General features: G+C 37.2%; 2 protein-coding genes across 7 annotated transcripts in view; one reads left to right on the forward strand and one right to left on the reverse strand.

Moving 5' to 3' along the window:
- HYCC1 (hyccin PI4KA lipid kinase complex subunit 1) overlaps positions 1-27,768 on the reverse strand; it is a 216,582-nt gene that overhangs the window by 166,310 nt on the left and 22,504 nt on the right. The window lies entirely within an intron of this gene.
- Positions 1-27,768, forward strand: part of KLHL7 (kelch like family member 7) — a 54,376-nt gene that overhangs the window by 9,773 nt on the left and 16,835 nt on the right. For 3 of the 5 annotated variants that reach the window (XM_004007786.5, XM_042248456.2, XM_042248455.2), the window contains exons 2-7: positions 7,066-7,168; positions 8,064-8,157; positions 8,451-8,575; positions 10,263-10,438; positions 12,097-12,271; positions 20,608-20,750. In XM_004007786.5, the coding sequence (XP_004007835.1) occupies positions 7,066-7,168; positions 8,064-8,157; positions 8,451-8,575; positions 10,263-10,438; positions 12,097-12,271; positions 20,608-20,750 (816 nt within the window). Of the gene's footprint in view, positions 1-2,651; positions 2,783-7,065; positions 7,169-8,063; positions 8,158-8,450; positions 8,576-10,262; positions 10,439-12,096; positions 12,272-20,607; positions 20,751-27,768 lie in introns of all 5 variants that reach the window. The other 2 variants (XM_004007787.5, XM_042248454.2) reach the window with 1 other exon arrangement.

Consider the following 27,768-nt stretch of genomic DNA (forward strand, 5'->3'; position numbering starts at 1 on the left):
GCATCCTCCATCAGTTGACTGTTCCTTTGTGTAGCCTCTGAAGAACAGTTCAGGAAGCTATTTAATTTTTTTTACTCCAGAAAGCTATGGAATGCAGAAAGGTGTGGAATGGGTAGACATCTGTTAACTCTAGACTTGGAAGGCCACTTCCATTTCTCATCTCAAATTGTTCTCAGCCAAGATGTCATTCATAGCTCTCTAGACTGCAGTGAACAAATGACAGCACTCTGTCTAATCCCATACTAGCAACAAAATCCCCCAAGTCTGCCTGTTATGAACCCCTTATTGTTGAATTCCCACATCTATAATCTCCCTGTCAGTTAAAGCAGTTGAAAGGCAAAAGTCTGCTCTCCGTATTATGCTGCTGAGTGTCAGCCATAAGGCATTCACGTAAGTGTTAAGGTCAAGTCAGGATAACTTCTTCAGCACCTTCAGTGTAGGTTGTCTTCCATCGGAATAGACTGTTAATTGAGCACTTCCAGAACATCTCCAATTTCAAAGTAGTTTGTGTCACGTTTTCAGTATGGCAGAGGGTCTCCAGGACTCTTAAGATTAGCATCATGTCACCCCCATCCCCACAAGCTTGAAACTGTACGAGCACATCTCCCATCTCTCAATAAATAGTAAAGATGTTTACATAATACTATATGGTCCTAACCCACTGTTATTGTTGCCAGCCAAAAACAGAGCAGAAACTTTGTTTCTGGTGAAACAGTTTTCAAAGAAAAATCTTGGCTTTTGATTTTGACAGATTGCTAGCCTCTGTCAGCTGTCTGTAATAGATAGACCCTGAGACTAAACTCAGCCTGGAGGAATCACTTTGATCAGGAGGCTAATGGGCAAACTGTTTCCTGGAGAAGGAATTTCATCTATGCATAATAATACTTTGTTGGCATAGGATACATTGTTTTCCATGGAAATTTGCCAGCGGAGTTTCTCAGCTGCTGACTCTGCTAGAGTCTCTTTTCTCCTTGTGGTCCATCCTGCACGTTTAAGATTAATTTTCATTTTCTTATTTGAACCTTGTGTTCCTGGCAACTTGGTGCCAAAACAGTTGAGTTTTGTCTAGTGACAAAGTCTTCTCTCCTGTTTGGGAGGAGAGGGATTCACATTCGTAACGGGCGGTTGTGCAGAGCAGTTTGTGGCCTTGAATCCTCCACAGTTCTGATCCTCCTGGTTGTTCTGCACCTTTGTGTCCTTGTTACAATCCTCACCTGCTGTGAAATTCCTTATATATTCATATATATGTGTGTATAAAATACATTGAAGTATAGTTACTCTATGGTGTAGTTTCAGGTGTACAGCAGAGTGATCCAGTCTCCTTCTATGTATTAATCTTAGTTCATGGAAGAGCCTTTTCTTTTTTTCCCCTCCGTTTGTTTCAGCTGGAGTGTGACCTTTAACAGACTCCTCTAAGGCCTGTGGCCCTTTACAGCGTGCTCCTTGAAACCTTGCCTTTCTTCTTCATCTTTTGCTTGCCAGGCCTGGAAAACTTGGTGATAGCAGACACATTGCTTTCTGTTTCCTATTTGTGTCGAAGTGGGCGGTGTCTTTGTGTCCATTTGTTCCTTCCAGACAACCCCAACTGAGTTGCTAGCCTGTTAAAGTTGAATACTTTCCTATCCTGTAGAGCTAACATTGCTTAGATCAAAAGCCTCTTTTCCTTTTCATTTTAGCCCCAGATGTTTTGCTAACCTATTTCTTCTACTAGTGCCTTTCAAAGTCTATTGACATTGCCATGGTAGAAAATATAAGAGGTCTGTGTTAGGTTTACTGCCAACCCTTAACCACCCTCAGTAAGGTAATTTTAATTATGGGGGAGCCCAGCGTCTAACAGGTCTGAATTATTTGGCTCCCCTTAATGTGACCTAGTACTCTCTCGTAGTCTTAATTTCCAGAAACTTCGCCGATATGTTTCGATAGAGCGTTTACCATTCCTGTCTTCTCGCCAGATCACCTTGCAGAGTATTTAATAATGCATGTGATACTTTACTGCTGATCTTCATTTCCCCTTTTCAAATCAATCTGAACTTACTGTAATCACCTACTGTAACTGCCCCAGTCTTTCGAGGGCAGTCCTTTAATTGTGGGTTTGATTTCTTACCTTTAGCTTTAAAAGAAATCTTATAAAAAATTCCTAGGTCAAACTTTTTTCTGAGAGAGATTGTTTAGTCTGCTCCTGAATTCTTTCTTCCTTTGTTATGTATCTCTTTGGTCCACATCACCTTCATTGAACAAATAACAACAAAAGTAACCTTTTTTTCCCCTCTAATCTCATCTTTTAAAGATCAGTTGCACCAAAATTTATCTGCTTTTCTTTTCAAAGCTGTTTGACTGAGCTTGTCATATATTTCCCTTAAGGAAGGAAATCTCCCTTATTAATCTAGGTATGTTCCTATGTTTTTCTTTTACTTTTCCACTTGCCTTATCCTGATTATACATGTATTTAAGCCCAGTGCTGTTTTTCTTGCTTTTCTGAACAAAAAAGGTTTCTAAAGTCATGTAAATTATTTTTTTCTCTTAACCTTTGGGTTTATTATTGCTTTGTTGAGGCTTTTCTGGGCTTCCCTGAGGCTTTTCTAGTAAATCTCAATCCAAAATGATGATTTATTCCTGTGTAATAAGGGTTCCATTTTCATTTATCCTTTCAGTGATTTAAATCCACCACCCAGCTATAGTTGAATCTACAGTCTACCCAGGGATCTGTACCCAGGGTCAACTTGAATTCACGCTGGGAGGGACTGATTGCAGAACCTTGTTGACAAGCCACATAAATCCAAAGGTTAGTCATTCCTCAGTCCTCTCCTTGGGATACAGTGAAGAATAGAACTTGGGACTGCTGCTTGCATGCCTTCTCCTAACGCCAACACATACTGCAGAGAGCTAGAACCTCATACAATGCTGTGGAATTTACAGGAACCTAAAGTGCCTTTTTGCAGGCCTATCTGGCAACTACTTAAAGAGAGCGAAAGGTCATTCCACAAACGCATGTCTAAAATGCTTGCCTTTAGGGGAGTTTTGAGGGGAGTCTTTTCAAGCCAAAGGACTTTCCCCACAAAAGTGCCTAATACCTGCAAACCCTAAAGCAGCCCCAGAGTTGCTGTTTGCCTTGGTTTGAGTGTCTATCCATAGTGGTTTGAGGGACCCTCTTCTTCCGGTTCTAAATAGTTCAGAAATAGACACAGGAGACATAAATTAAGGGTGATGACAGACTAGTGAGCATGGCCTTGACTTGAGCATAAAGAGGCTTCCTCCTCTTCTCCCCCTTAACTAAAAACTTTCCCACCCAATCTGAGGCAGAGCAGCTGAGGAATGGAAACAGTCCTCTCCTGCCATTGGCAGAGGCAAGCCTGTCCCAGTGAATTCAGTTCTGCTTGGGGAGCAGATTCCTGGAAGAATGAGCTGGGAAACCTGGCTCTGTGTGGTCAGTGACCTCTACCATGCTCTTGCCCATCCCGCAGTCACTCTTCCACCAGCGACGGATGGAGAAAAGGACTGAGACGTCCTTCCCAGTACTTACCGTCACCAGAGGAAGAGAGAGCACTTTGAGAGAGAAAAATATTATTTATTTCCTCATAAATTGGTAACAGTCACTCCAGTACCATTTTGTCAGTTATCAAATCTCTCACCACCTTTTTTAAATTAAACTTTTTTTTAGAGCAGTTTTAACAGAAAAATTGAGCGGAAAGTAGTTTCCATTTACCCATTTCATCCCCCTGCCCCAGTTTCCCCTCTTATGAACATCTTGTCTAAGTGTGAGGCATTTGTTAAAATGGATGAGGCCTTGTTACATTTTTAACCATAGTGTATCTTAGAGTTCATTCTTTCTACATTCTGTGGTTTTGACAGATGTATAATGACATATATCCATTGTTAACAGTATCAAGCAAAATAATTTCACTGCCTTAACCGTTACCTGTGCCCCACCTCCTCACCACATACTTGAAATGGTATCTTTATCATATGCCAAATTCCCGTTAATGTAGATCCCTCACATTGCTTAGGTTTATTTCTAGGTATTTAATTATTTTCTTACTGCTGTGATTAGGATTTTTTTTTTCTCATTTGTGTGTTTTTTTTAATGGCATATTACTCACATCTAATTGGCTTTTCATATTTATCTTGTCTAGCCACCTTACTGACTTTCAATATAAGTTCTAATAGTGTTAAATTGATTTATCTTTATTTCTGTACTGATTTGGCTAAAAATTCCAGGAAAATGTGACAGGATGTATGTATATGTGTATATATATATATTTCAAACTTGAATGAGAATGCCTCTTCTGTTTCACTATTAAATGTGATGGTTGCTGTTGATTCTGATGAATGACCTTAAGCAGACAGATACATCATTTTCTTTATTGAAGAATCTCAGGAAATGAATTTTTAATATTATCACACACCCTTTTGTCATATATTGAACCTTTTCTACGTGAAAAATTTCTCTTTTAACCCATCAGTATGATGAATTACATTAATAGATATATTGTTCTTGAACCCTTCTTGCATGCCTAGAACAATAACCTGCTGGACTGAGTTTGCAACTACTTGACAGATCTCTATATAAGTCCCTGAAAGAGGAAAAAAAGCAAAGAATATGTGACCAAAATAACAACTGACAGTTAAAAAAATGAAGATAGCAAGGAAATAATAAATAGCATTTAAAAAGTAGCATATGTAAAATGAAATTAAGTTATTAGTGATAAACAGGATTATGTTAAACTCTATTTAAAATTATCTTTGTGGGAACCTCAGGCAAGGTTACACAAAAATTATGCTTTTATAAGAGACTTAAGATTCAAAAGCTGAAAATAATAAATACAAACATGTAACAAATATGGGAGGACATAAACAGAAATTGCAAGGTTTTTTTGGTGTGCTTAATCCAGTGAAGATATGTTGTTCAAAAGGTAGTTTTGTTTAAGTTTCTGTTCTATTCACCTTGGGCTTTCATTCTCCAGCTTCCTGAGTCTCTGTCTCCCCATTTCCTGTTTGTGCATACCCCTCTTTCCCAAGGACAGATAGCAGGAGGGACCTCTCTCTTTAGGTCAGTCCCATTTCTTGTTGAATAGGACCTATTAATCTGTTGTAGTCCAGTCAAATAAATGTACCATTTGGATGTAAACGATTGCTCTCATTTCACCTCCTCCCACTTGCTGCACACATTTATATCCAGCTAGAGATTAATCTTAGACTAAGACTAAATTGTACAAAGATCCTTCTGATTTCCCTGACTTCCTTCTGTGTCTGTCAATTCACTACACTGACATTTCCCATCCCCAAGTATGCCTTGGGAAGGTTTTTTGCTCCTTTTCAGTCTAACTTGACGTTTTCTGGAACTTCCCTTCAGCAGCCATAGGCCCCTCTCCTGTCTAATTTGCTTGCTGTTCTGTCGGTATTCTTTCTTCCTCTTTTTTTCTTTCCTTCGCTCCCTCACTTCTCTCTGTCTTTTTCTCTTTCTTCCTCTTAAGCGAACTTGATCAAGCTTGTTTTTGATGGTAACCAAACAGTTGGCTTGGTTTCGCTACCTAGTATTTTGTGGTGCAGCAAAATCACCTGCAAGCTATGCCTATTCTGTATCCCTTCCCCAAATAAATGGAAATAAAAATGTAAGACATTATTGGAGTAACAGTGGCTTTAATTATGATCTGCATATAATGTCTAAGCAATAGTCTATAGTTCCTAGTAGTGTTAGTCGCTCAGTCGTATCTGACTCTTTGTGAACCCATGGACTGTGGCCCACCAGGCTCCTCCATCCATGTAATTCCCCACACAAGAATATTGGAGGGGACTGACATTTCCTTCTCCAGGGGATCTTCCCGAACTAGGGATCAAACTCTGGTCTCCCACATTTGCAGGCAGTTTCTTTACCGTCTGCGCCACCAGGGAAGCCCCTTTAAAAAAAAAAAAAAAAGTCCTTAAGTAAGCTGTAAGAATGAAATGTTCATTTCTTAGCGCACTAAGAACCCATTTTTAGGGTTCTAAAAAAATGGGACCCATTTTTTTTCTCATTCTAAGTGTTACTATCTTATTTGGGTTTTTATTCATGGAATAGTAATGTAGGAAATAGTGATTTATCTATCAGAAACTATATCAGTAGTTTTAGTAAAATACCTAAATTTGCAAAATTCCATATCTTCTGAGCTATTGGGCCATTATTTAGATTTGTGAGTACTATTACTCTGAAAATATTATTTGCCTCGTATTCCCAGTGCCTAAGAGAGTGCTTTACATATTTTTTTCTGAGCCAAATCTATACATTATATCTTTAACTTCATTAAGAAATTGAAATTTTATTTGATAAACAAGACATTTCTTTTTTCTTGAAACTCATCTTTAAGTAAGTAAATCTTAAGCTTTAATGTTCCCCATGTTTCTAACACTTTTAAGTATACAATCTAGGTTTGTCTCTTTCAGTAACCTACAGTGACACATTTATCCTTGGTTAGATATCACAATTTAAAAGTGGCTGCTATCCAGGTCTTATCAGAAGTGCATATTAGAGAAGTGTTATTTAAGGAAAGAGTGCTCAGTGGACACTTGGTTCATCTACTCTATGTTTTGAGTAGTTCCGGTTTCGGGTTAGGTCTATGAAGGCAACTTTCTTGGAAAATGCAGTGTGTACTTTACATTTTATCAAGGACAGTTTTTAAAAAGTATATTGTTTTGTTTGAAAAACCACCAGGAACATTGTCATTTAATGTCCCCGTAAAATCTCACTATGAGAAACACCGTAGAATTAGTGTCAGATTAAAAAAAAAAAAAAAATTGGCTTCCCCCAAAGGTTAGTACTTTTTTTTCCTGATTTTAAAGATCTTTTTTTTTTTTTTCTTTTTTCCTGACTATTGGGAGCTTTAGTGCCAGATTTTGATACACCAAACTCATGACAGCAACTCTGTAAGTCCTTCGTAAATAGATTTTACATTATAGACAAGATCTGTGCTGGGGAAATACTGGATTTAAATGGAAAACAGAGATAAAGCATTTGGTCAGCACCTGTTTTTTTCCTTTGCCTAGCCATTCCCATTGAGCCCTTTTAATTGTATTTATTTCTCTCTTGATTAGAAAACACTGTGTGATGTGATCCTTATGGTCCAGGAAAGAAAGATACCTGCTCATCGTGTTGTCCTTGCTGCAGCCAGTCATTTTTTTAACTTAATGTTCACAAGTAAGTATCTGAAGATAAAACACAATATTTTTTCTATGAAATTTAGGTGAGATCTAAATGGAAATATGCCATTTTCATATTTAATATGCCAGTTTTAAAAGCACGTAAGGCCATAGAATGGTGAGGAGATTGAAGAGTGGTCACAGTGGTGACTGCTCGGAGGAGAGCTGTCCTTTTTTAGCCCCAAAGGCCTCTAAGTGTTTACTAGTGAACATATAGCTTCTAGTTGAATACTGGGTTTCTTTCTTAATCTCAGATGAAAAGGCAACGGAGCAGATAGTCTTATGGCCTTTTATCTAGCAAGTTAAATGAAAAATGAAATATACTAAAAAAAAAACATATTTTGGAGTTGAGAATTGGGTCCGAGTCCTGGTTCTTCTACTTAGTACTGCTTATGAGCTTGATCAAGTTATATAATATATTTGCCTCAAGTTTTCTCTTTAATGTCCTGGCTACCTACCAGGGTTTTGGGGAAGAATGAGAGCCTTGCTGTTGAAAGCTGACTATGTATATTTAATTGTCATTGTTTTTATAGGTCTGTTCCAGATGTATCAGAGGCATTTTTTCCCATAGCAATTTAAGAGAATGCTACCAAATTAATTTAGGAGTTGGGGAAATACTAAATCTAGATTTATGTCTTTCTGTTTACTTGGCCTTTTTTTTTTAAGTACACTAATTGACTAATATCTTATTTTAAGGCACATCTCAAGTATGGAGAATTAATCTGCATTTATTATAGGGGAGTGCTGGTTAGGCTTTCCTAAGGTGTCTTCTTTCAGAGAGGTGTCTGTCATTCTGTTTTTCTCTAACATTTAACACAGCCTAGAATGGTCTGGTTCTTCAGTTAGACTCATGGAAGTACTCATGCCACTTATGTTTCTTCTCTTTGTATTAGCTAACATGCTTGAATCAAAGTCCTTTGAAGTGGAGCTCAAAGATGCCGAACCTGACATTATTGAACAACTTGTGGAATTTGCTTATACAGCTAGGTAAGTTAGGGATCATTTCTGCTATGAAGGATCATTTCTGTTATGGAGAAGTAAGGTCAGGATCTGCCATGGCAAAGTATTATTATAACAAGTTGGTGTGTTCCACATTCTTCAGAATGAAAAACTATAAGGGTGGTAGGAGTGGGGTTTGAGGATCCTATGCTATACTAGTTCAAAGGCTGAAAAATCTTAATTTTTTGTTTAATTTTAGGGGCCAGTAGGATACATTTTAAAGCAGCATTGTTTAAACAGTAAATTGTAGGAAATTAATATTCATTTCACCTTATTTACAGAATTTCTGTGAATAGCAACAATGTTCAGTCCTTGTTAGATGCAGCAAATCAGTATCAGATTGAACCTGTGAAGAAAATGTGTGTTGATTTTTTGAAAGAACAAGTTGATGCTTCAAACTGTCTTGGTAAGAAATGAGATTCCTATTTAAAAAAAAACACGTTAATTTGTATTTTAATAAAGAAAAAAGGCATGGTTATAAGTATCCTTATTTAATCTTCTTTTTTCCTCATTTAATCTTGAGATGTTCACTAGAATATTTTCCAGGAATATATTTTAAGAGGAGGTTAGGGAGATGCCTATTAACCTCAGCAGAAACAAGCCATAAAATACTGTATCAGCATTTTCCAAAATAAAAAATAACCTCAGCAATGAAGAGGAGCAAGGTTTTACTTTAGAAATGCCAGAATGATTCAGTGTTAAAAAAACAAACATAATTTACTACGCTAAGATGCTATACTTATATAAAAATACTTAAAGCCGTAGCAACAGATGCTGAAGGCACTTTTGTATTTCAGTACTCAGTCCTATATTTATAAAAACTCTTAAACTAGAAATAAAATAGTTAACCTGTATGTGTCTGAAACTGATAGCAAATATTCTTTGCATGGAAACATGCTAGTGTTCAATTTTGTGCTGAAGGTTTCCATCAGTGCAATCAAGAAAAAATATAGTAACAATAGAAGTTTCCTTATCTGGCATAATCAGAACAGTACTTAGTTGGCTAATTTAAGTTTTATTAATGTAGTAAGTGGTTAAAGAAGGTTTTTATCAATTGTAAAGATTTTATTTTAGTGTAATATAAATATAGCAATCTGTTGTTTGATGCTAAGCCCAACTTGATAAATACTGATTTTACCTACATCTGTCTTACATAAGTCACACCAATATATCATCTATGATTTTTTATTCTTATTTCCTTAAATTGATAACTCAGCAAGAAGTCTGATGACAGAATCCTTCTAGAATTTTGCAGTGTTTTCTCAGATTTTATCAATTGTCTTGGTCATGCTTGATTTGAGCTATTTCAAGTCTTTCTTAAACCTCAGTCTTCGTAGAAACAACTACTTTTCACATTCATATTTTATTGATCCACATGATACTTTATTTGGTCACATAATCACCACAAATTCAACTGCCAAAAATTAGTTAATAAATAAATACTGGTTTTTGGTGAAAGTATCATTTCCCTATTGGGATCCTAAACATTCATATGTAGCTGACTGCTCACCATGAGTATATAGCATGCCATCTTATTGGTTAATACATTCCCCTCCTTCTTTCTCTCCCCTACTCTCCCTTTTTTCACAACCCTTTAAAAATAGGAAAAATATTCTTAGCTGCTGACCCTACAGCTAGAAGTGAGTGATTTGGCTCATGGACAGTACTTTGCAGATTCTGATACAGAACATTAATAATCAATTAATTACATTGAAGATCATTAAAAAAATCTAAGTGGAGATCTGTCAACTGTCCCTAAAGTAATCCAAATATTTAGCAACCTTAATTGAAGTCATATTAGAATTTTTTTAAAGTAGAACATTATAAGCTTATTTTAAAATTTATTTGCAAGAGAAAATGTTTTACTTGTAGCCAAGAAAAGTTTGGAAAAACATTGAAGAGGGTCTGTCCTACCAAGTACCAAATTCAGCCACATATAAGATGGTATCATGCTGGCATAACAATAGACAAATCAATGGAAAAGATTTATGAAATTTATTATCTCATTTTCCTAGAGTCAATTACTGTATCTTCATTGTGTTTTTTTAAAGGTATTTTGGTTCATTTTTTTAAAAAAGTATTTCTATCTTCAGGTATAAGTGTATTAGCGGAGTGTCTAGACTGTCCTGAATTGAAAGCAACTGCAGATGACTTTATTCATCAGCATTTTACTGAAGTTTATAAAACTGATGAATTTCTACAACTTGATGTCAAGCGAGTTACACATCTCCTCAACCAGGACACTCTGACTGTGAGAGCAGAGGATCAGGTAATTAAATTGCCTTCCCACAATATTCTTAGTAAAAATGTTCCTATGGACTTCTTACACTTCATTTTTGGATACATGATAATGAAAAGAATCATATTAGGAGAGACGGTATTTACACTAAATAGAGTATTCCAAATTCTGTTTCATGGCTGCTGCATGTTAGAAAAATCAAGAAAATGGTTTCTCCTCTAGGCCTTCAGGCAGCCTTGCTGATACCTTGATTTTTGCCCAGGGTATGATCCACTTTGGACTGTCATCTCCAGAACTGTCATATAAACTGTTAGAGGTGTAAGCTAGGTGCAGGTGTTGGGAGCTAGATGGGGTAACGCTTTAATATGCAGACATTTAATTAACCTCTCTTTTCAGTTCCCCATCCTTCTCTGTAATTTAAGTCAAAAAGTTTGTGATAATGTATTATATAGCATGGAAATCAGTGATACCATGTTGATAGCACATACCCTTAATATAATGAGACTGGCATGTCATCTCTGTCTTCCTCCCAAAAAAACTACAGCCCCAGCCTAATCATGAGATAACCTAGATTGAGAGACAGTCTATACTGATTAGAACTCAAAACTGTCAAAAATCGTCAAAAACAAGGAAGGTCTGAGAATCTGTCATAGTCTAGAAGAGCCTAAGGTGATATGATGACTAAATGTAATGTATCTTCTTTGGAATTGAGGAATAGAAAAAGAAAATTAGACAAACTAAAGGATTTTTTTAAAGTATGGACCTTAATGTATCAACATTTATTTGTTAGTTATGATGAGAGTTTTTTACTAATGTACCAATTAACATCTAAATGCAGGGTATATGGGAACTCTCTATACTATCTTTCCAATTTTTCTGTAAATCAAAAACTATCCCCAAAAAGAAATTATTTAAAAATAAAAGACTAATTCCTATAAGAAGTTTAACTGACTCATGGGGAAATTAAATTTAGGCCTTATTAATATGACCTAAAAGTGTGTGGTATATGAAATAATATATTTTTTTCAGTGTGTTTAAACTAGTGATTTGTAGATCAAATTATGTTAATAAACTTGGCACTTTTTTGGTAGTTAAATGAATTATTTTATTTTAGAAAGCAATTCTTACATAAATACTCTAATTTACTTTTATATATATAGAGTTTTTATATCATAAAGTTTGTGGAAAGCACATAGGTCTATCAGTTCATAATTTAGGAATATTAGATTGAAACAAAATCTTAGATGACCTTCATATCTCTTGGGGTAGAAGGCCTCTGAGGAAATAACACATTTTCCTGGTACCATATAAGCAAATAATTGAAACTAGCACTGATCAATAGATTTTTTCAGTGGGAAATGTATATCATATCTCCTTCCAAAACAGAAGTTATATTTTGTTTAAAAGCAATTTAAAAATATGTATTCAACATCCTCCTTACTGTTATATTATGCAGTAGTAATAAGTTCTATAAAGCATATTACCTAGAAGAATCACTAGAGCATTGTATAAACTGTTCTGAAGTAAAGGTGGGTATTTGGGGATGAAAACAAGTATCTGAATAAGATGTTTGGGATAAGCAGTTATGTCTTAATGAGATTCTTTCCCTTCACTGTGAGAGTAAACATAGGTAATTGGAAGTGCTGCTGCCATCTAAAAATTTTACCATGCTTTTTTTCTCCCCTTAGGTTTATGATGCTGCGGTCAGGTGGTTGAAATATGATGAACCTAATCGCCAGCCTTTTATGGTTGACATCCTTGCTAAAGTCAGGTTTCCTCTTATATCAAAGAATTTCTTAAGTAAAACAGTACAAGCTGAACCACTTATTCAAGACAATCCTGAATGCCTTAAGATGGTGATAAGTAAGTTTCCTTAATATCCATTTATAACCTGATCATCTAGCCAGTTTCTCATAGACTTAAAACCCTTCAGATTGGATCAGATGGGGCAGCCAGGGAGAAACACTTGAGACTTAGCCCTTCTGTATAGTTAATCTATTGGGATTCTCAGCTGTCTATCTGGAAGGAACTTAGCCTCATCCCTTATTTTATAGGAACACCTGGGATAGAAGGTAAAAGATTAGACTTTATCTCCTTTCATGTACAGCAACTTTTGTTTTATGTGTTTTAATTCCTTTTTAAAATAATTGAGCCAAGTAGTGTACTCTGATCACATTTTCTTTTTGGAAGAAAAAGGTTGGTTTGTTGCACCTGGAGCACATTTTTTGCCACATTCATTTTTGATTCACTTAATTTTTCTTGACTTGCAGACTTGAATTCCAACCCCTCTGTAAAATGCCACTTAATAAAACTGTACAATTAAACAATCTGTTGCTTTTCTTTCTTTGGCAGCACTGCTCATAGAGCCTTCTTTCTGCCTGTTCCAGTATGAAGTATTTGCATTGTAGGTGTAAACTTAAGGCACAGTTCTCATCATGGGACTTCTCTGCCATCCTGGGATGTTCTTTCACTCCTTTCCTAAGTTAGATTTCACTGTTTTCCTCAAACGCAGGTCTTCCCCTTCCTAAATTCTGTTTGATTGGACATATCCTTAGAAGCTTCCTGAGAAAGAGTATATGATCAGTAAATATTTGGAAATTTGACAAATCACACCTTTATCATAAAATGTTGAAGGATAGTTAAACTGGGTATAGAATTATGTTGAAAAATCATTTCCAGTTAGAATTTTAAGGCATTTTCCATTGTTTACTAGCTTCCATTGTTACTTTTGAGAAATCTGATGCCAGTTTATATTTAGTATGCTTCCTTGTAAGCATGTAACACTTTATTTCCTTTTAACCCCTGGTATTTTGAAGGTTCACAGTAATGTACCTTGGTTTTCATCTTTTTTTAAGTTATCACACTAGCATTCTGTATTCAGCCACAGATTTCTCAGTTCTTTATTGCTGGTATTGTGATTTTTTCAGGGATTGAGTCTGTAATCTTTTCTTGTCCTATCCATCTTTGCCTTTTCTATTTTCTTGGAAATAGCCTTTTCTTTTAGCACTTTTATTTCAGTTATTTTGTATTTCTGTGAGTTTTATTCTCTTCTTATTTCATGGCTATAATACTTATTCCAGAGTAGCATTATAATGCCTTTAATGTTTTCTTATCTTGCCTGCATGTCCTGTATTGCCTTCTTCTTTTTTTCTGTATTGCCTTTGTTTTTTTTTTCTTTTTGTTGTTGAAAACAAATATTTCATATCATCTGTGAATCATATTTATAAGAGTGTGTTATTATAAAATTGATAATACTATGTATGTGAGTGGTATTCTCATTTATTGGGCTAAACGGTAGGATAATCAGGATAGCCAGACAGTTTTTAAATTGGGGACTCCCAAAGGTCTTTATCTGTAGCTACTTTCTCAGGTAGTTGGGTTGGAGGCATTTGGAACTGAATGGGGAAACATTTTGACTTGAAGGCTTTCACTTAATCCCTGTTTTCAGTTTTACACCCTTTTCTGTATGATTCCCTGAATCTGGACATCTCTGATTCATAATCTCCAAAGACCAACCCTTCTGTCTCCTATAGTGGGAAAAGCATAGGTATCTGACTGAAAGGAGACCTGGCAATTCAGCGGTCATTTATTAGGATTTTAGAGTTGTCTTGATTTCATCCCCACTCCAGCTTTTGGGGTACTCTGTATCATTCCAGGGTTCTGCAGGATCATTTGGCTTGCTTCTCACTGGTGTCTGTTGCCATAACTATTCAGGTCTAACGTTCTGTCTGCTAGCTGTCTTCATTAACTGTTTCGGGAGTTGCAGATCTTCTAGCACTATCAGAGGTAGAGTTTGTTTGCTGCTGCTTTCCTTGTTTTTGGAGAGTAGCTTTCAAGAGAGAGGAAGGAAAACTTCGTGAAATGGCAAGTCTAATCTCAAGTTGTTTTTGTGTTGATAAATCTTAATCAGTCTTTTCCTTTATATCCAGCTTTAGAAATATGTTTGGAAGGGTCTTTCTTGGTCCAAGATGATTTTTTTAAATTTCCTAAATTTTCCTTTTGTGCATTTATGGATTTTTTTTAAAATTTCTAAACCTTATATACAACTGAGATTGATTACATATAAAATAATCTCATGCCACCCAGAATAAATAAGAGCCTAGCTTTATTTTTCCTCCTAAATGTTTGGCAAGATTCTAACCCAGGATCATTGTTGAATGATTCATCTTTGCATTGCAGGCAGATTCTTTACCATCTGAGCCACCAGGGAAGCCCTTAAATATTGTTGTACTTCATTTAAATTGTTGTGTGTCCCTAGAGAACTTGTAATTTTCTTACATTTTATATTTCTTGAAAAAAAAGTTCAGCTATTTTTTATTGTTGCTATTGTGATTGTATTTTTTTCTTTAATTAGTCATTATTGATCTTTTTTAAAAATTTCAGTGGATTTCTTTTTTCCAGGAAATAATTCATGATCTGCAAATCATGATTTTAGTTTTCTCCCTTAATATTTATACTTTTTTCTTTTGTTATATTGCCTAATTGCATTGAATAAGTTTTTAATTGAACAGTGTTCAATTAACTATGGTGGTGTTAAATATTAGCCTTGTCTTTCCCTTACGCTGATGGGAATACCTTTAGTTCTCACCTAGAGCCATGAACCTGGCTTTGACATTAGTTGGTTACATGTGTTGGGGTATGTAGGTGGATATGAGTGGAGTAGGTAGATGTCTATAATTAAGAAATTACTTTTGTTTCCTGAATTTAAACTTATTTCTAGTGGATACTGATACTGCTTTTTCTGAGAGTTTGAGGATTTTGACAAATATTCACTTCAGTTCAGTTGCTCAGTCGTGTCCAACTCTTTGTGACCCCACGAATCACAGCACGCCAGGCCTCCCTGTCCATCACCATTTCCCAGAGTTCACTCAGACTCACATCCATCCAATTTGCCTTGATTCATGGACCTGACATTCCAGGTTCCTACGCAATATTGCTCTTTACAGCATCGGATCTTGCTTCTATCACCAGTCACATCCACAACTGGGTATTGTTTTTGCTTTGGCTCCATCCCTTCATTTTTTCTGGAGTTATTTCTCCACTGATCTCCAGTAGCATATTGGGCACCTAATGACCTGGGGAGTTCCTCTTTTGGTACCCTATCATTTTGCCTTTTCATACTGTTCATGGGGTTCTCAAGGCAGGAATACTGAAGTGGCTTGCCATTCCCTTCTCCAGTGGACCACGCTCTGTCAGACCTTGCTATAGTGCTATTTTAAAATTTATGTGTATTTAAGCTGTACTTAAATCTATAAAGAATAATGCAAACGCTAAATGTTTGTTTTGTATTTTAGTGGTTTTTTTTTTTAACTTTTCAAATGGGACTTAATTTTTTTTAATAGTATTTAAATTTATCCATATTTGTCAATCTCTTTGCTTACCACTTCTTGTATCTTAGACCTTCTCCCGATATTCTTGAAAAGCATCCTTTATAAAGTTCATACATTGACAGTCTATTGATTTTAAACTGTTTCAGTTACTAGTTGTATTAAAATCTTTTTTTTCCTTTTATTCTTAAAGGTGAACTGGGCATGCAATTCTAGGTGGAACATATTTTCTCTCAATACTTTGGAGATGTTTCACCCCACCTCCGTCGTTACTACTGATGTCTCCTGTCAGTGTAGTTGTCATTCTTTGTATACAATGTGAATTTTTTGCCTGTGGCTTTTTAAAAGGCTTTCTGTTGGTTTTGATGTTTTGCATCAAATATATAGCTGGACATTTGTTTGTGTTTATCCTGCTCAGTGTTTGTTCGTTTTCCTGAGTCTGAGGAATCCATGTTTTTCATCAAGTTTGGAAAATTCTCAGCCTTTTCTCTCCCAATAGTGTCAACTTCCTCTGGAATTTTAATTAAAAAGATGCTGTCAGTTCTCCACTCCGTAATTTCCAAGCCTTTTGTCGCACCTGGGGTGGTTTCTCCACATCTGTGCTCCAGGTCCCTAATTCTGCTTCCTCTGTTTCTCCTCCTGCTGGCTGGGCTGTGCCTTCATTGCTGAGTGCAGGCTTTCTGTAGGGGTGATGAGCGGGCACTACGCTAGTTGTAGCGTGTGGGCTTCCAGTGGCGGCGGCACCTCTTGTTGCAGAGCACAGGCTTTAGGCACTCACCTGATTGTTAAATACTATCACTTTCCCTTGATTTGGAAGTAGAGTGAAATTTCTGTTAGACTTATCACATGCCTACTAGTTGATAATATTATGGTTTTAGGGTAAGTTGACCCAATACTGTCCCCTAGTTTGGGAAAGTATTATGATATATCCATATAGTGGAATGCTCTATATTTACTAAAAATATCTTCGATGAATATCTATCTAATAATAAACATTTTTCATGAGTGACAATAGCATAAAACAATGTATGGTATAATAGCTTTTGGTTTCAGTTAAGGTGTCGAGGGGAAAAAAAGGTATGAATCAAGAACATATCCCTTAAGGGGTGATACGAAAAGAACTGGAAAAGGAGAGTTCACCCAGGCTGCTATCTTTAAAACCAAGGTGTAGGGAGTTTAAAGAAGTAGATTTAGGTAGTACCTAGTTTCTTTAAGTACAGGGAAGTGAAAGAAAAGCAAGACCAAGAAGACGCCTTTAGATTAGTGCTTTCATTATGTGGATTTCGTATGTGTTCATATCGGATTTTTTATTATACCCCTATTTGCATACTGTGTCATATTGCTGGTTTCACTGGGTGGAGACCTGCATCTGTTTATCCACACATGGAGTAAGCTGTTGAAGATAAATTAGCCAGTTTAAATGAAGTATAGTGTTTAGTTCTTATGTGAATTCTGAATTGACTTAGAATATTGGGATTATTCCAGAAATCCAGCCAAGTGTGGGGTTAGGCTCTTGAGCAGGAATCTTTGTTACATTTTCCTTTTTTGTTTTGTCTTGTTCTAATAAAGAACAGTTCTAAAATTCCTTGACTAGGCACACACAGCTTTGAAGCCTGAATAAAGCTCAGTGGAGAGAAGGCCTCCCTTCCTCCGACTGTTACCTTCCTACCATCTGACCTAGAGGCTGCCTTCTGAGAGTAGAAGAAAGACAGAAGAGATGATAGGAATAAAGAATGAAACTAAACTGAGAGAATTTACAACTAAAAGAAAATGAGTCCTAAAATGAAGATCATAGTCAAAGCCACCACAAAGGGTCAAACCAAGTCCTTACTCAGAATCTTCAAATGACAGTACCTGCCTCTCAAAGGATTAACTCCCAAAGGAATAAGCCTAAGGAGCAAGGTGCTTCTCAGGGAAAGGTCCCAGAGAGCTTGTCCTCAGCCCTGTCCTGGGAGAGAAACAACCCGTCGGTGAAGGAGCCACAGTCTGTGCTTCCTCCAGGGGTGGACACAGTTGGCCACAGTCGGCCCCTTGCACCCCTGGCCTGTTGCCTGGAACCTTCCCCTCCTGAATCTCTTCTTCCCCACTGCCTGTGTTCTCTTGTTGGGAGAACTGTGTTCATAGATTCCACAGGACACATCCGCCCTGTGTGGAGCCCTCTGAGAGCAGTGGCTCTCAAACCCCACAAGATCTGTTCTGGGGTAGCGTTCAATAATTGGGATTTCTAACAAGTTTCCAAGTGGTGCTGCTGGTCAAGGAACTACACTTTTAAGAACTACAGTCTTACACCTGGAGTGGGAGAGGAGGGGATGAGGAAAAGTGGCTTTTTACAGTTGTAAAGGATTGTGGAAAAACAAATCAAAAATATATGACAGAAACCAAATGTGACTTACAGAGCCCAGAATATTTGCTGTCTGGCCCTCTGGGGAAGGTTTGCTGACCCCTGACTGAGAGTAGGCGTCTGAGTCTTGGCTGCTGAGGATGCCAGCTGTTCTAACGCACAGTGGATCTACTAATGCTCTAAAGTGGAAAGAAATGCTAGAAATACTGATACTGATTTTCATTCATTCACAACCTGTTATCCAAAACTGTCTTCTCTCTATATTCCTCTTATAAAAGCCCAACACAGCATCATGAACTGTTTTCTGCATGTATTGAAAATTGGTTGCATTATTTTATTTTTGGACCAGTAATACTGTACATCATACACAGTTCAAGGGTAGATAGTGGAAAGTCTAAGTAACCATTATTATCTTGTATTCCTTCTAAAAGAAGTCTTGAGTCTGTGCATACACAGTCATTTATTGACAAATGCTTGTATAAATTATGTATAAATATATATAAATAAAGATATAAATTTTTAAAATAAATAATGTCACACTCTGTGTACTCTTCTATGTCTTTCTCCCTTGCCTTCCTTCCTGTCAGCTTGTGGGATCTTGGTTCCCCAACCAGGGAATTTTCCCATCTTGCTTCTTTTCATTCCACATTATTTCTTGGAATTCATCCTATGTGTACCTATTACCCTTCCTTGTTCATCTCAATAACCATGTTTAGTATTCTATTGTGTGGATAACCATAATTTTTAACCACTTCCCTGACAGTGAACTTTAGGTTGATAAAATCCGAAAGTGGGAAATTGCTGGCTAAAAGGTATGAAATAATAATTTCACAAATAATTTGCACTCATCCACGTCTCCACCAGCAGTGTAGGAAAATGCTGCTTCCTTTATCATACCCTGTGTTCCAGATAGTTTGATCTTGTGCAGTTAGATGTATGAGAAAGTCTGATTTTAATGTGTATTTCTCTGACTAGAGCACATAAGCATCGTTTCATATTTTCAGAGTTACTTGTAATTAGTTCTTTTTCTATGAACTTTGTTCAGATACATGATCTAACTTTCTATTTGATCATCTTAATATTATTGAGTATCTTTTATATGTCTTTTATATGATTTATAAATTCTTTTCTAGTTTGTCATTGTCTTTTTCTTTTAACATTTACTTATTTTTTTGACTGTACCGGGTCTTAGTTGCTGCATGTAGGATCTAGTTCCCAGATGAGGAATCAAACCTGGTCCCTCTGCATTGGGAGTGCAGTCTTAGCCACTGGACCACCAGGGAAATCCTGTCATTGTCTTTTAATTTTTTGTTTTTTCTTTTTGCTATGAAATAATTTAACTTAAAATTTTATGTAGTTCAATTTTTTTTTTTCTTTAGCTTCTGTGTTATTCATCTTTCCTTAGGCTTCCTTGGTAACTGAGACGGTAAAGCATCTGCCTGCAATGCAGGAGACCTGGGTTCAATCCCTGGGTTGGGAAGATCCCCTGGAGAAGGAAATGGCAACCCACTCCAGTATTCTTGCCTGGAAAATCCCATGGACGGAAGAGCCTCGTAGGTTACAGTCCGTGGGGTCGCAAAGAGTCAGACACGATTGAGTGGCTTCACTTTCACTTTCAGGCTTCCTCATTCTGGGCCTATTTTTTTTTAACTTTTCCTGTTTTTCTTTTAGTTCATTTATAAGGCTTTAAAAAAAATTTTTAAAAATATTCTATTGATTTGGGTTTACTTTAGAGTAAAATATGAAGTTGGGTATTTTCTTCATATCACTGTCTGTCATCATTTATTGAATAATCTACTTTTCCCACACTGATTTGAAATGACATCTTAAAAGTTTTTAATTGTTGTGTGTCCCTTGACTTGGCAAAATTAAGTAATTGCTTAAAGAATGATTTTAGATCACAGTAGTTATGAATCCTCATTGCATTTTAGGATCATCTAAGCAGTAAGTACTTCTCCAAGTTTTATGTGCATCTGAGTTACTTTTGGATTTTGTTATATATGCAGATTCTAATTCAGTAGCTCTGGGATTTAGTATTTCTGACAAGTTCCCAAATAATGAAGTTGCTAATCTTTTAACCACATATAAGGGGCAGTACCAGTGCTTTCATCCTTCCACCAGAGGTTTCGATTTAACTGTGCTGGGGTAGGCCCCAGCGATAGTTTCTGAGATTTTCTAGGTGACTCTAATGTACAGTGAAGATTGAGAACTGCTGGGTTAGGAGATCTGAATTTCAATAATTTATATTATGGCTGCTGTTGCTTGAAAAGCCAGATGATTCACTGATATTTACTAAGTGGGTAGGACAATCTTAACATTAATGGTGATGACAGAGAATGATAAATTGATTAGCACTCAGATTATTATACATTTCTCCTGCCTCATTCCTCCTCACTCTTTCCATAAATGTCAGAGAGATGATAGGAAAAAAAAAGTTACAGAAATAAGAGCACTGCTTTGTTTGTTTCCTTTTCAAAGTAAGTATTAAAGTGCCCGAAGTTCTTGAAGAGTTGCCATGTATTTTTCGACAGGTGGGATGAGATATCATCTCCTTTCTCCAGAGGATCGAGAAGAACTGGTAGAAGGTACAAGGCCCAGAAGGAAGAAACATGACTACCGCATAGCCCTGTTTGGAGGCTCCCAACCACAGTCTTGTAGATATTTTAACCCAAAGGTAACTAACTTTTATCCTTGTTTTTGTCTCTAAAAGCACTGAGCAGATAGACTGGCACCTACCACCGATAGTAATGACTCAGAGATGTTATAATTTATGGTGTTCTTTCATAGACCTTATGAGATACATAGTTATATCTCATTTTACAAATAAGGAAACTGAGGCTTAGTCAGATTTCAGCTGTCTCTGTGACTGCTCTGGAGTGCTACATAGTAACCATTATCAAAAAGGGAAAGCAGCTCTTCTAATTAGCAACTCCTTGCTTTACTTATGTGCCATTTTCAATGAAAATCTGCTTCTGGAGCTATAGGGTTTTATTTTCCCCTTTAGTAATTATGTTTGAATATAAAATAATACAGTCTTTCTAGAAAATGTGAAAAATCTAGACCATCATGAGGAAAAAGATAAAATTACCTTTAGTCCAACCATCTAGATGTTATTACCAATTTTAATGTGTTTTACATTATGCCATTTGGGCAGCAGAGTTTGAGTCACAGGTCTAGGAACACAATTTTTAAAAATAGATTATGAGCAAGTCCATTCATATTTCTACCTCTTGTTTCTTAGACCCGTGACTTTTGGCTGTTGGAGAGATAATGCTATATTTTGCTATTGCTATATATACTGGCCAAGCAGAACACATACCATAATCCTAAAAAGATAGCACCTGACCTTGCAAAATGGTACCCATAACTGATGTTGAGTCTCAGCATTTAACAATCTCTTTCATCATCTTATAGCCCCATTTTTTGTTGATGATAGATACCTGGATGAGTCCAGAGCATCCTTTTTACATCAGGATACTTCTGATACTACTTTCTCTGAGAAGTGGGTCCTTGGAGGCTTTCTATATAATACAATAGTGGTGATACACATAGGGTAGTGTTGTCAAGAGTGCAAAAGACAGCATGGGCCAGTCCAAATCCAGAATAAATATCAATTCCAATGAGGATGGAGCTTTGTCCCTTCAATAATGGGACGGTTCCAGTGTAGTCAGCATGGCATTAGGTAACTAACTGGTTCCCTCAAGGTATGATAACAAATCAGCTTCTTAGAATCGGTCAGTATTGCCCACAAAGTGGCTGCTAGCCAGTAGTAGATAGCCACGTAGGCCTCAGGTAAGGAAGGGCCATTAGCTGTTTTTGTTTTTTTTTTTTTTTAACTTTTTATTTTATATTGGAGTATAGCCGATTAACAATGTTGTGACATTTTCAGGTGAACAGCAAAAGGACTCAGCCATACATATACATGTATCCATTCTCATTAAGGTTCATTAACTTCTGTAGCCACTGACTTATGTAGATAATGCAAGCTTCTATCACTGCACCGTAGTCACTCATAAGCCCACTGAGCAAGCATCACACTGGGGAGGAAAGATGCAGACACAGTCCTAACCACATGATTACTAAGACTTTGCTGCAGCTGTGGGCACTCCAGTAAGAATCCATGTGGGACTCAAACTTGTTTCCTTTTGGAAGAAGGGGGTGGGGCAGGCTTCTACATTATCCTTTCTCAAATCTCCTTGTCAGCATTTTTTTCATTTTTGCTTATTTCAGGTATAACCATCTGGGTAAACCATTAGTCACTGTCTGACAGTTGATAAAAAACTGACCTGAGGCTTCCTCTACTGAATGACATACTGAACAATTAAAGGAACTGCTTGAAAATCTGCCATATCAGGATATGTCTTTTCTGTATTATGCCTTAGTACCATTCCTGAAGGGACTGTAATGCTTAAGCTAGTACTTTTGGCTAGTACTATCACAGATGAACCAAGCTCAGGTCTCAAATTTGTCAGCTGATGTGGAAAGACTACCTCCAAGAAGACATAACCCTGGGTGAGGGAGAAGCCTACTGAGGAAGGGTTTGATTATCCCATTTGTATGTTCTGTGCCTTTGAGACCTCCAAAAGCCCAGTTCTGTGTCTAAATACTAGATCATGGATTGAAACCATGCTATTGCTGATGTGGTAGGTCAGGTAACACTATTCAAAATGGGTTAACGATATGCTCACCTGGTTTCCCTTGGTGTCAGACATTTGCTGTCTGTCAGACCCTAGTGGCCAGCCAGGAGCTATTTCCTGAAAAAATGGTACCTGCCTAAAGTAGGTTGGCCCTGCTCTAGAATCCCAGGGGTGTGCTCTGTGGTCATATTGGGACATGCCTCAAGTTATAAGCAGCAACTCAATGCCCTAGGGTCACAGGCTAGCCTGAGCAGCTGAGCTGTACTTCTGTCACCTGTCCCACTTAGAAAGCTGCTCCAGGTTTTGCTCACAACTGGCAGCTTTTTGGTTTGCCCAGTTAGAGCTTAAATGTAGGACACCCAAACACAGGATATGTGTCATCTGTAAAGTGTTAGAAGATGCCTGGGGCAACAAGCTGTCCTTCATTTCCAAGGGGTTATACCAGTATGATGTAGATCAGGGCTTGGCTAACTTTTTCTAAAAGAGATAATAAACACTTGCAATTTTATAGTCTACATATTCTTTGCTATAACTGCTCAACCTGATGCTGTAGCCGGAAAGCAGCCATAAATAATACATTAAAAAATGGGCATGGCTGCATTCCAATCAAACTTTATTTACAGAAGCAGTCAGTTGGTTGGATTTAGCCTGCAGTTTGCCAACCCCTGCTGCAGACCTGTGGACATCTAGGAACCCTGTTGTGAGCAACACCATACTTTAGGATAACTTTTGTTTTGGGAAACACTTGTCTTTCCAAGACATGTGGGATCCCTTCTATTTTCTGTTCATTTCTGTTTCCAGAACTGATCAGTGTTACAGGCATCCACATAGGAGACCTTTGGCAAGGTGAGATAGACCAGGGCTCCTGCAGCTGAGATTATAGCATAAAGTTAGAGTCTAGAGATCGTGAAGTCAGACTATGAAATAACTTTATCTTCTCTGTCAGTTGAAAAGAAATTCCATCTAATGATCTTGGGTAGATAGTAACAGAAATACACACTAGCCAGAGTGTAAGCTATAAACCAAGTTTTAGTGATTGCTTCAGTCTGGTCCAGTGAGGAGACCACAACCTGGCCCTGATGCAACAATCAAGAGTCACCAGTCAGTTCAGCTGCTCAGTTGTGTCTGACTCTTTGCGACACCATGGACTGCAACACGCCAGGCTTCCCCGTACACCAACCCCTGGAGCCTGCTCAAACTCATGTTCATTGAGTCGGTGATGCCATCCAACCATCTCATCCTCTGTTGCCCCTTCTCCTCTCACCTTCAATCTTGCCCAGCATCAGGGTGTTTTCCAATGAGTCGGTTCTTTGCATCAGGTGGCCAAAGTATTGGAGTTTCAGCTTCAGCATCAGTCCTTCCCATGAATACTCAGGACTGATTTCCTTTAGAATGGACTGGTTGGATCTCCTTGCAGTCCAAGGGACTCTCAAGAGTCTTCTCCAACACCACAGTTCAAAAGCATCAATTCTTTGGTATGCAGCTTTCTTTATCGTCCAACTCTCACATCCATCCATGACCACTGGAAAAACCATAGCTTTCACTAGATGGATCTTTGTCGGCAAAGTAATGTCTCTGCTTTTCAATATGCTGTCTAGGTTGGTCATAGCTTTCCTTCCAAGGAGCAAGCATCTTTTAATTTCATGGCTGCAGTCACCAGCTGCAGTGATTTTGCCATCCCCCAAAATAGTCTGTCACTGTTTCCATTGTTTTCCCATCTATTTGCCATGAAGTGATGGGACTGGATGCCATGATCTTGGTTTTTTGGATGTTGAATTTTAAACCAGCTTTTTCACTCTCCTCTTTTACTTTCATCAAGAGGCTCTTTAGTTCTTCACTTTCTGCCATAATGGTGGTGACTCATAACCCACAGAAGATATATGCTGCCAGATACCAAAAAGACCTCCAGGGAAGGAGTGGCAGGTTAGATTGGTTAAATATCATCATATTTGGACTGTCCCTGTGACTGGCTTTTGGGTCATATATCTATCTACAGTCGGAATATAGGCTGATTTTTTTTTTTTTTAACTGAAGACATCTAGTTTCCTTCCTTAAAAGACTGAGTGAATGGCAGGTACCATAAAGCCTGTCAGTGCGCTTAACAGGTTGATGCACCTACGCATCTATTTCATACTAGGTAATGTTAAGACTGTTGACATTTCAGTGGCTATTTAATTTCATTGTTTTTTAATTTTTCAGGATCCTTCTGAGTCAGGAGCAGGAAACATATCAGTTCTTTTTCTCCCCCAAGAAAAATCTGAAGTCATAGGAGCTTAAATTATAATTCTATGACCACAGCTTTCAGGTGTTGATGATAGTTACACCCCTCCTAACTTTGGTGTCGATTTTGACAGTTAAAAATGCAGTTAAAGTATATTTTGGTAAATTAGTAGATGTCTGTTTTGATGTACAGAGATACAAGGAGAATACTGATTTCACTTGGGAGACAGCATTGTTTTTAGAGTAAGGCAAATATGGAATGACTACTAGCACTTGTTTCTAGCCTGTAGTTGTAACAATTTCCTTGATTGTTTTTTTTTTTATTGAACAGTTGAAAAAAGATGAGTGTGCTGCACAAGCCTGGAAATGAGACTGTAACTTCAGAAATCTCATTTGATGTCTTGCTTTGCTCTTATAAATGGCACATACTTGGTGCTCTTCTGTATATTCAATCACAAGTTCTTAGACTTACAGTGGAAAAAATTAAATAACTGAGGATATAACTACCAATAAAAACATTCTTATTCCATCAATTATTACTCATTTCCTAATGTTAACACTATTAGCACCCCATTATAATACTTATTAAATATTTCTGTTGGAAGTTCCACCCTCTCCTTTCTTTTTGCTGAAACTATATCTTAAAAATTTTCACCATTTACTCTTATTTAATATAAGTTGATTGTCTATTATTTCTAATATTTAAAGTCAGGAGGCTGATTTCTCTATAACTTATTATTTACCTTGAATCCTCAAAGTGAACATTATTTCATTTTCCATTTCCGATTTCTCTATAAGTTATTATTTACCTTGAATCTCCAGAGTTAACATTATTTCATTTTCCATTTCAAGTAGACGGCTTAGTAATAAATACTGTATAGGAATTGTTTTAAAATTCTTGAATTAATATTTTCAGAGATGTTAAAATGGTTTTAGCTATCATTAATGGAACCTATTAATATGTGTCCTATACCTGTTCCAAATGATTATTTTGACTGAATTGATCTCCTTCAAAGAGACAATTTAAGCAGTACTACTTAATTGAATTATCTAGAATTAAGCAGTATCCCTATAAAGTGTTGTCTTTAGATATTCCTTGGATATCACTCATGAGAAGCAGCAAATATTTATATTAATTGCTGATTGAAAGATGATAAAAAAATGAATATTTTTTCTAGTAGATAAGTAGATAAAGTAGTAGAAATCTTCCGGGTTGCTATATTGAATTGAAATGATACTGTTCTTGTCGTCCTTTCATGAATTCTGCTGAGTCTCCTCTTCTCTTTCCCCACTGTCCCTGTTGATATTTCTCAAGTGTTTAATGATTACTGAAGAGTTATTTGTCTGAATCCAGTGCTCTGTTCTCAGAATTTGTGTTCTCAATTGTAGCATGGGAATGTTTTATAATACTGATGCCAAAATAAAAGTTGACTTAATTGACCAGATTATTTGGACTATTCCTGTCAGTGAAATGATAAGCTTTGAGGGCTTAAAACTTTGTAGGGGTCTTGGCTCACCACTTTCACATGGTGGAGAAATAGGAGACTCTGCCTCAGAGAAAAAGGGATTCTGCATATATCCTGCTAAAACCAGACAAGGAGTAAGAACAACACAGTGAGGACCAGTCCTGGTTGCAAAGGCAGAAAACCAATGGTGCCATGTTTTACAGAACCATCAGATTCAAAAGGTTTATGCTGAGTATCTTTTTCTTTTGGCTTCACTACACAGCTTGTGGGGCTTTTAGTTCCCCTACCAGGACCCTCGGCAATGAGAGAACGGAGTCCTAACACTGGACCACCAGAGAATTGCCTCTAAGTACCTTTTCCTGCTCACAGCTCTGAAGTAGACTCATCACTGAGCTTAGTGTCTGGCCCAAAGTGTACGGAGACGGTCCTACACTATCATCAAGGTGGAACTTGGCGATTATATGTTGCATACGATTTTAAAAGACTTGTGCATAAAAGAAGTATAAACCTTATAGGAAAATGTTATTACATTAAAAAATTAGAGAAGTTGAGTGCATCAGTGGTGTTTGTCACCAGCAGAGTGTTGTACAAATAGTGTACTGAAGTCCAAGAGGGAGTGCTGCTGAAATGATTAGGAGCATCTGTCAGAACAGAATCTCCACAAAGGACAGCAGTAATGCCAGGTGGGTTGGACCCATAGCTGTATCCCCCAGGGTCTGACATTGCTGGAATGCAAGTATGGGTCAACATGGGTGTCCTTTAAACATTCTTAGTTGTCAGTATAATAGGTAACAGTGGTAAAAGCAGTGTTCTTTGCAGCTTATGCACATTAAGTATTTCTCACACCTAATTGTTTGCAGGCAGTTTGGTGGTCCTCAAGTTCAGATAGAAGAGATTGGAACACATTCTGAGGTGAATTCTCAGTAGAGTGCCTTCCTAGAATGTTTTCCAAAACAGGAATATTGATAGCCTCTTTTTTTTTTCCTTATCAAGCATCTCCATAACACACTTTTGTAGTTTTGTTCTAAAGTCGGCGTCACAGCCCTTGTACCCCACATAGGTGTGGTACCTGAAGTTCCCCGCTTCAGGGATCAGTTCCTTTTGTGTTTAATTACTGTGTCCACACAAGAAACTTTGAAAATACAACTTACCATGGGAGGGATGACTCCAGAGTCACTCTCATAAGCCACAGTCAGCCATAATTATTACCAATTAACAGATGAGTCCCCTTAAAAGACTGAGAGAAGACAGAAACAAAGTTGTAGGCATTTGATTGAGGGCCCTAGGTGGGAAAGGATGAGGCGACTAGGAAAGATAAATCTATGTGGTGTTTCGAAGGATTCTAGTCATCCTGGAATTAGCTAGAGGG

This window comes from Ovis aries, chromosome 4 (genome assembly GCF_016772045.2).
Source record: "Ovis aries strain OAR_USU_Benz2616 breed Rambouillet chromosome 4, ARS-UI_Ramb_v3.0, whole genome shotgun sequence".
Lineage (NCBI taxonomy): Eukaryota > Metazoa > Chordata > Mammalia > Artiodactyla > Bovidae > Ovis > Ovis aries.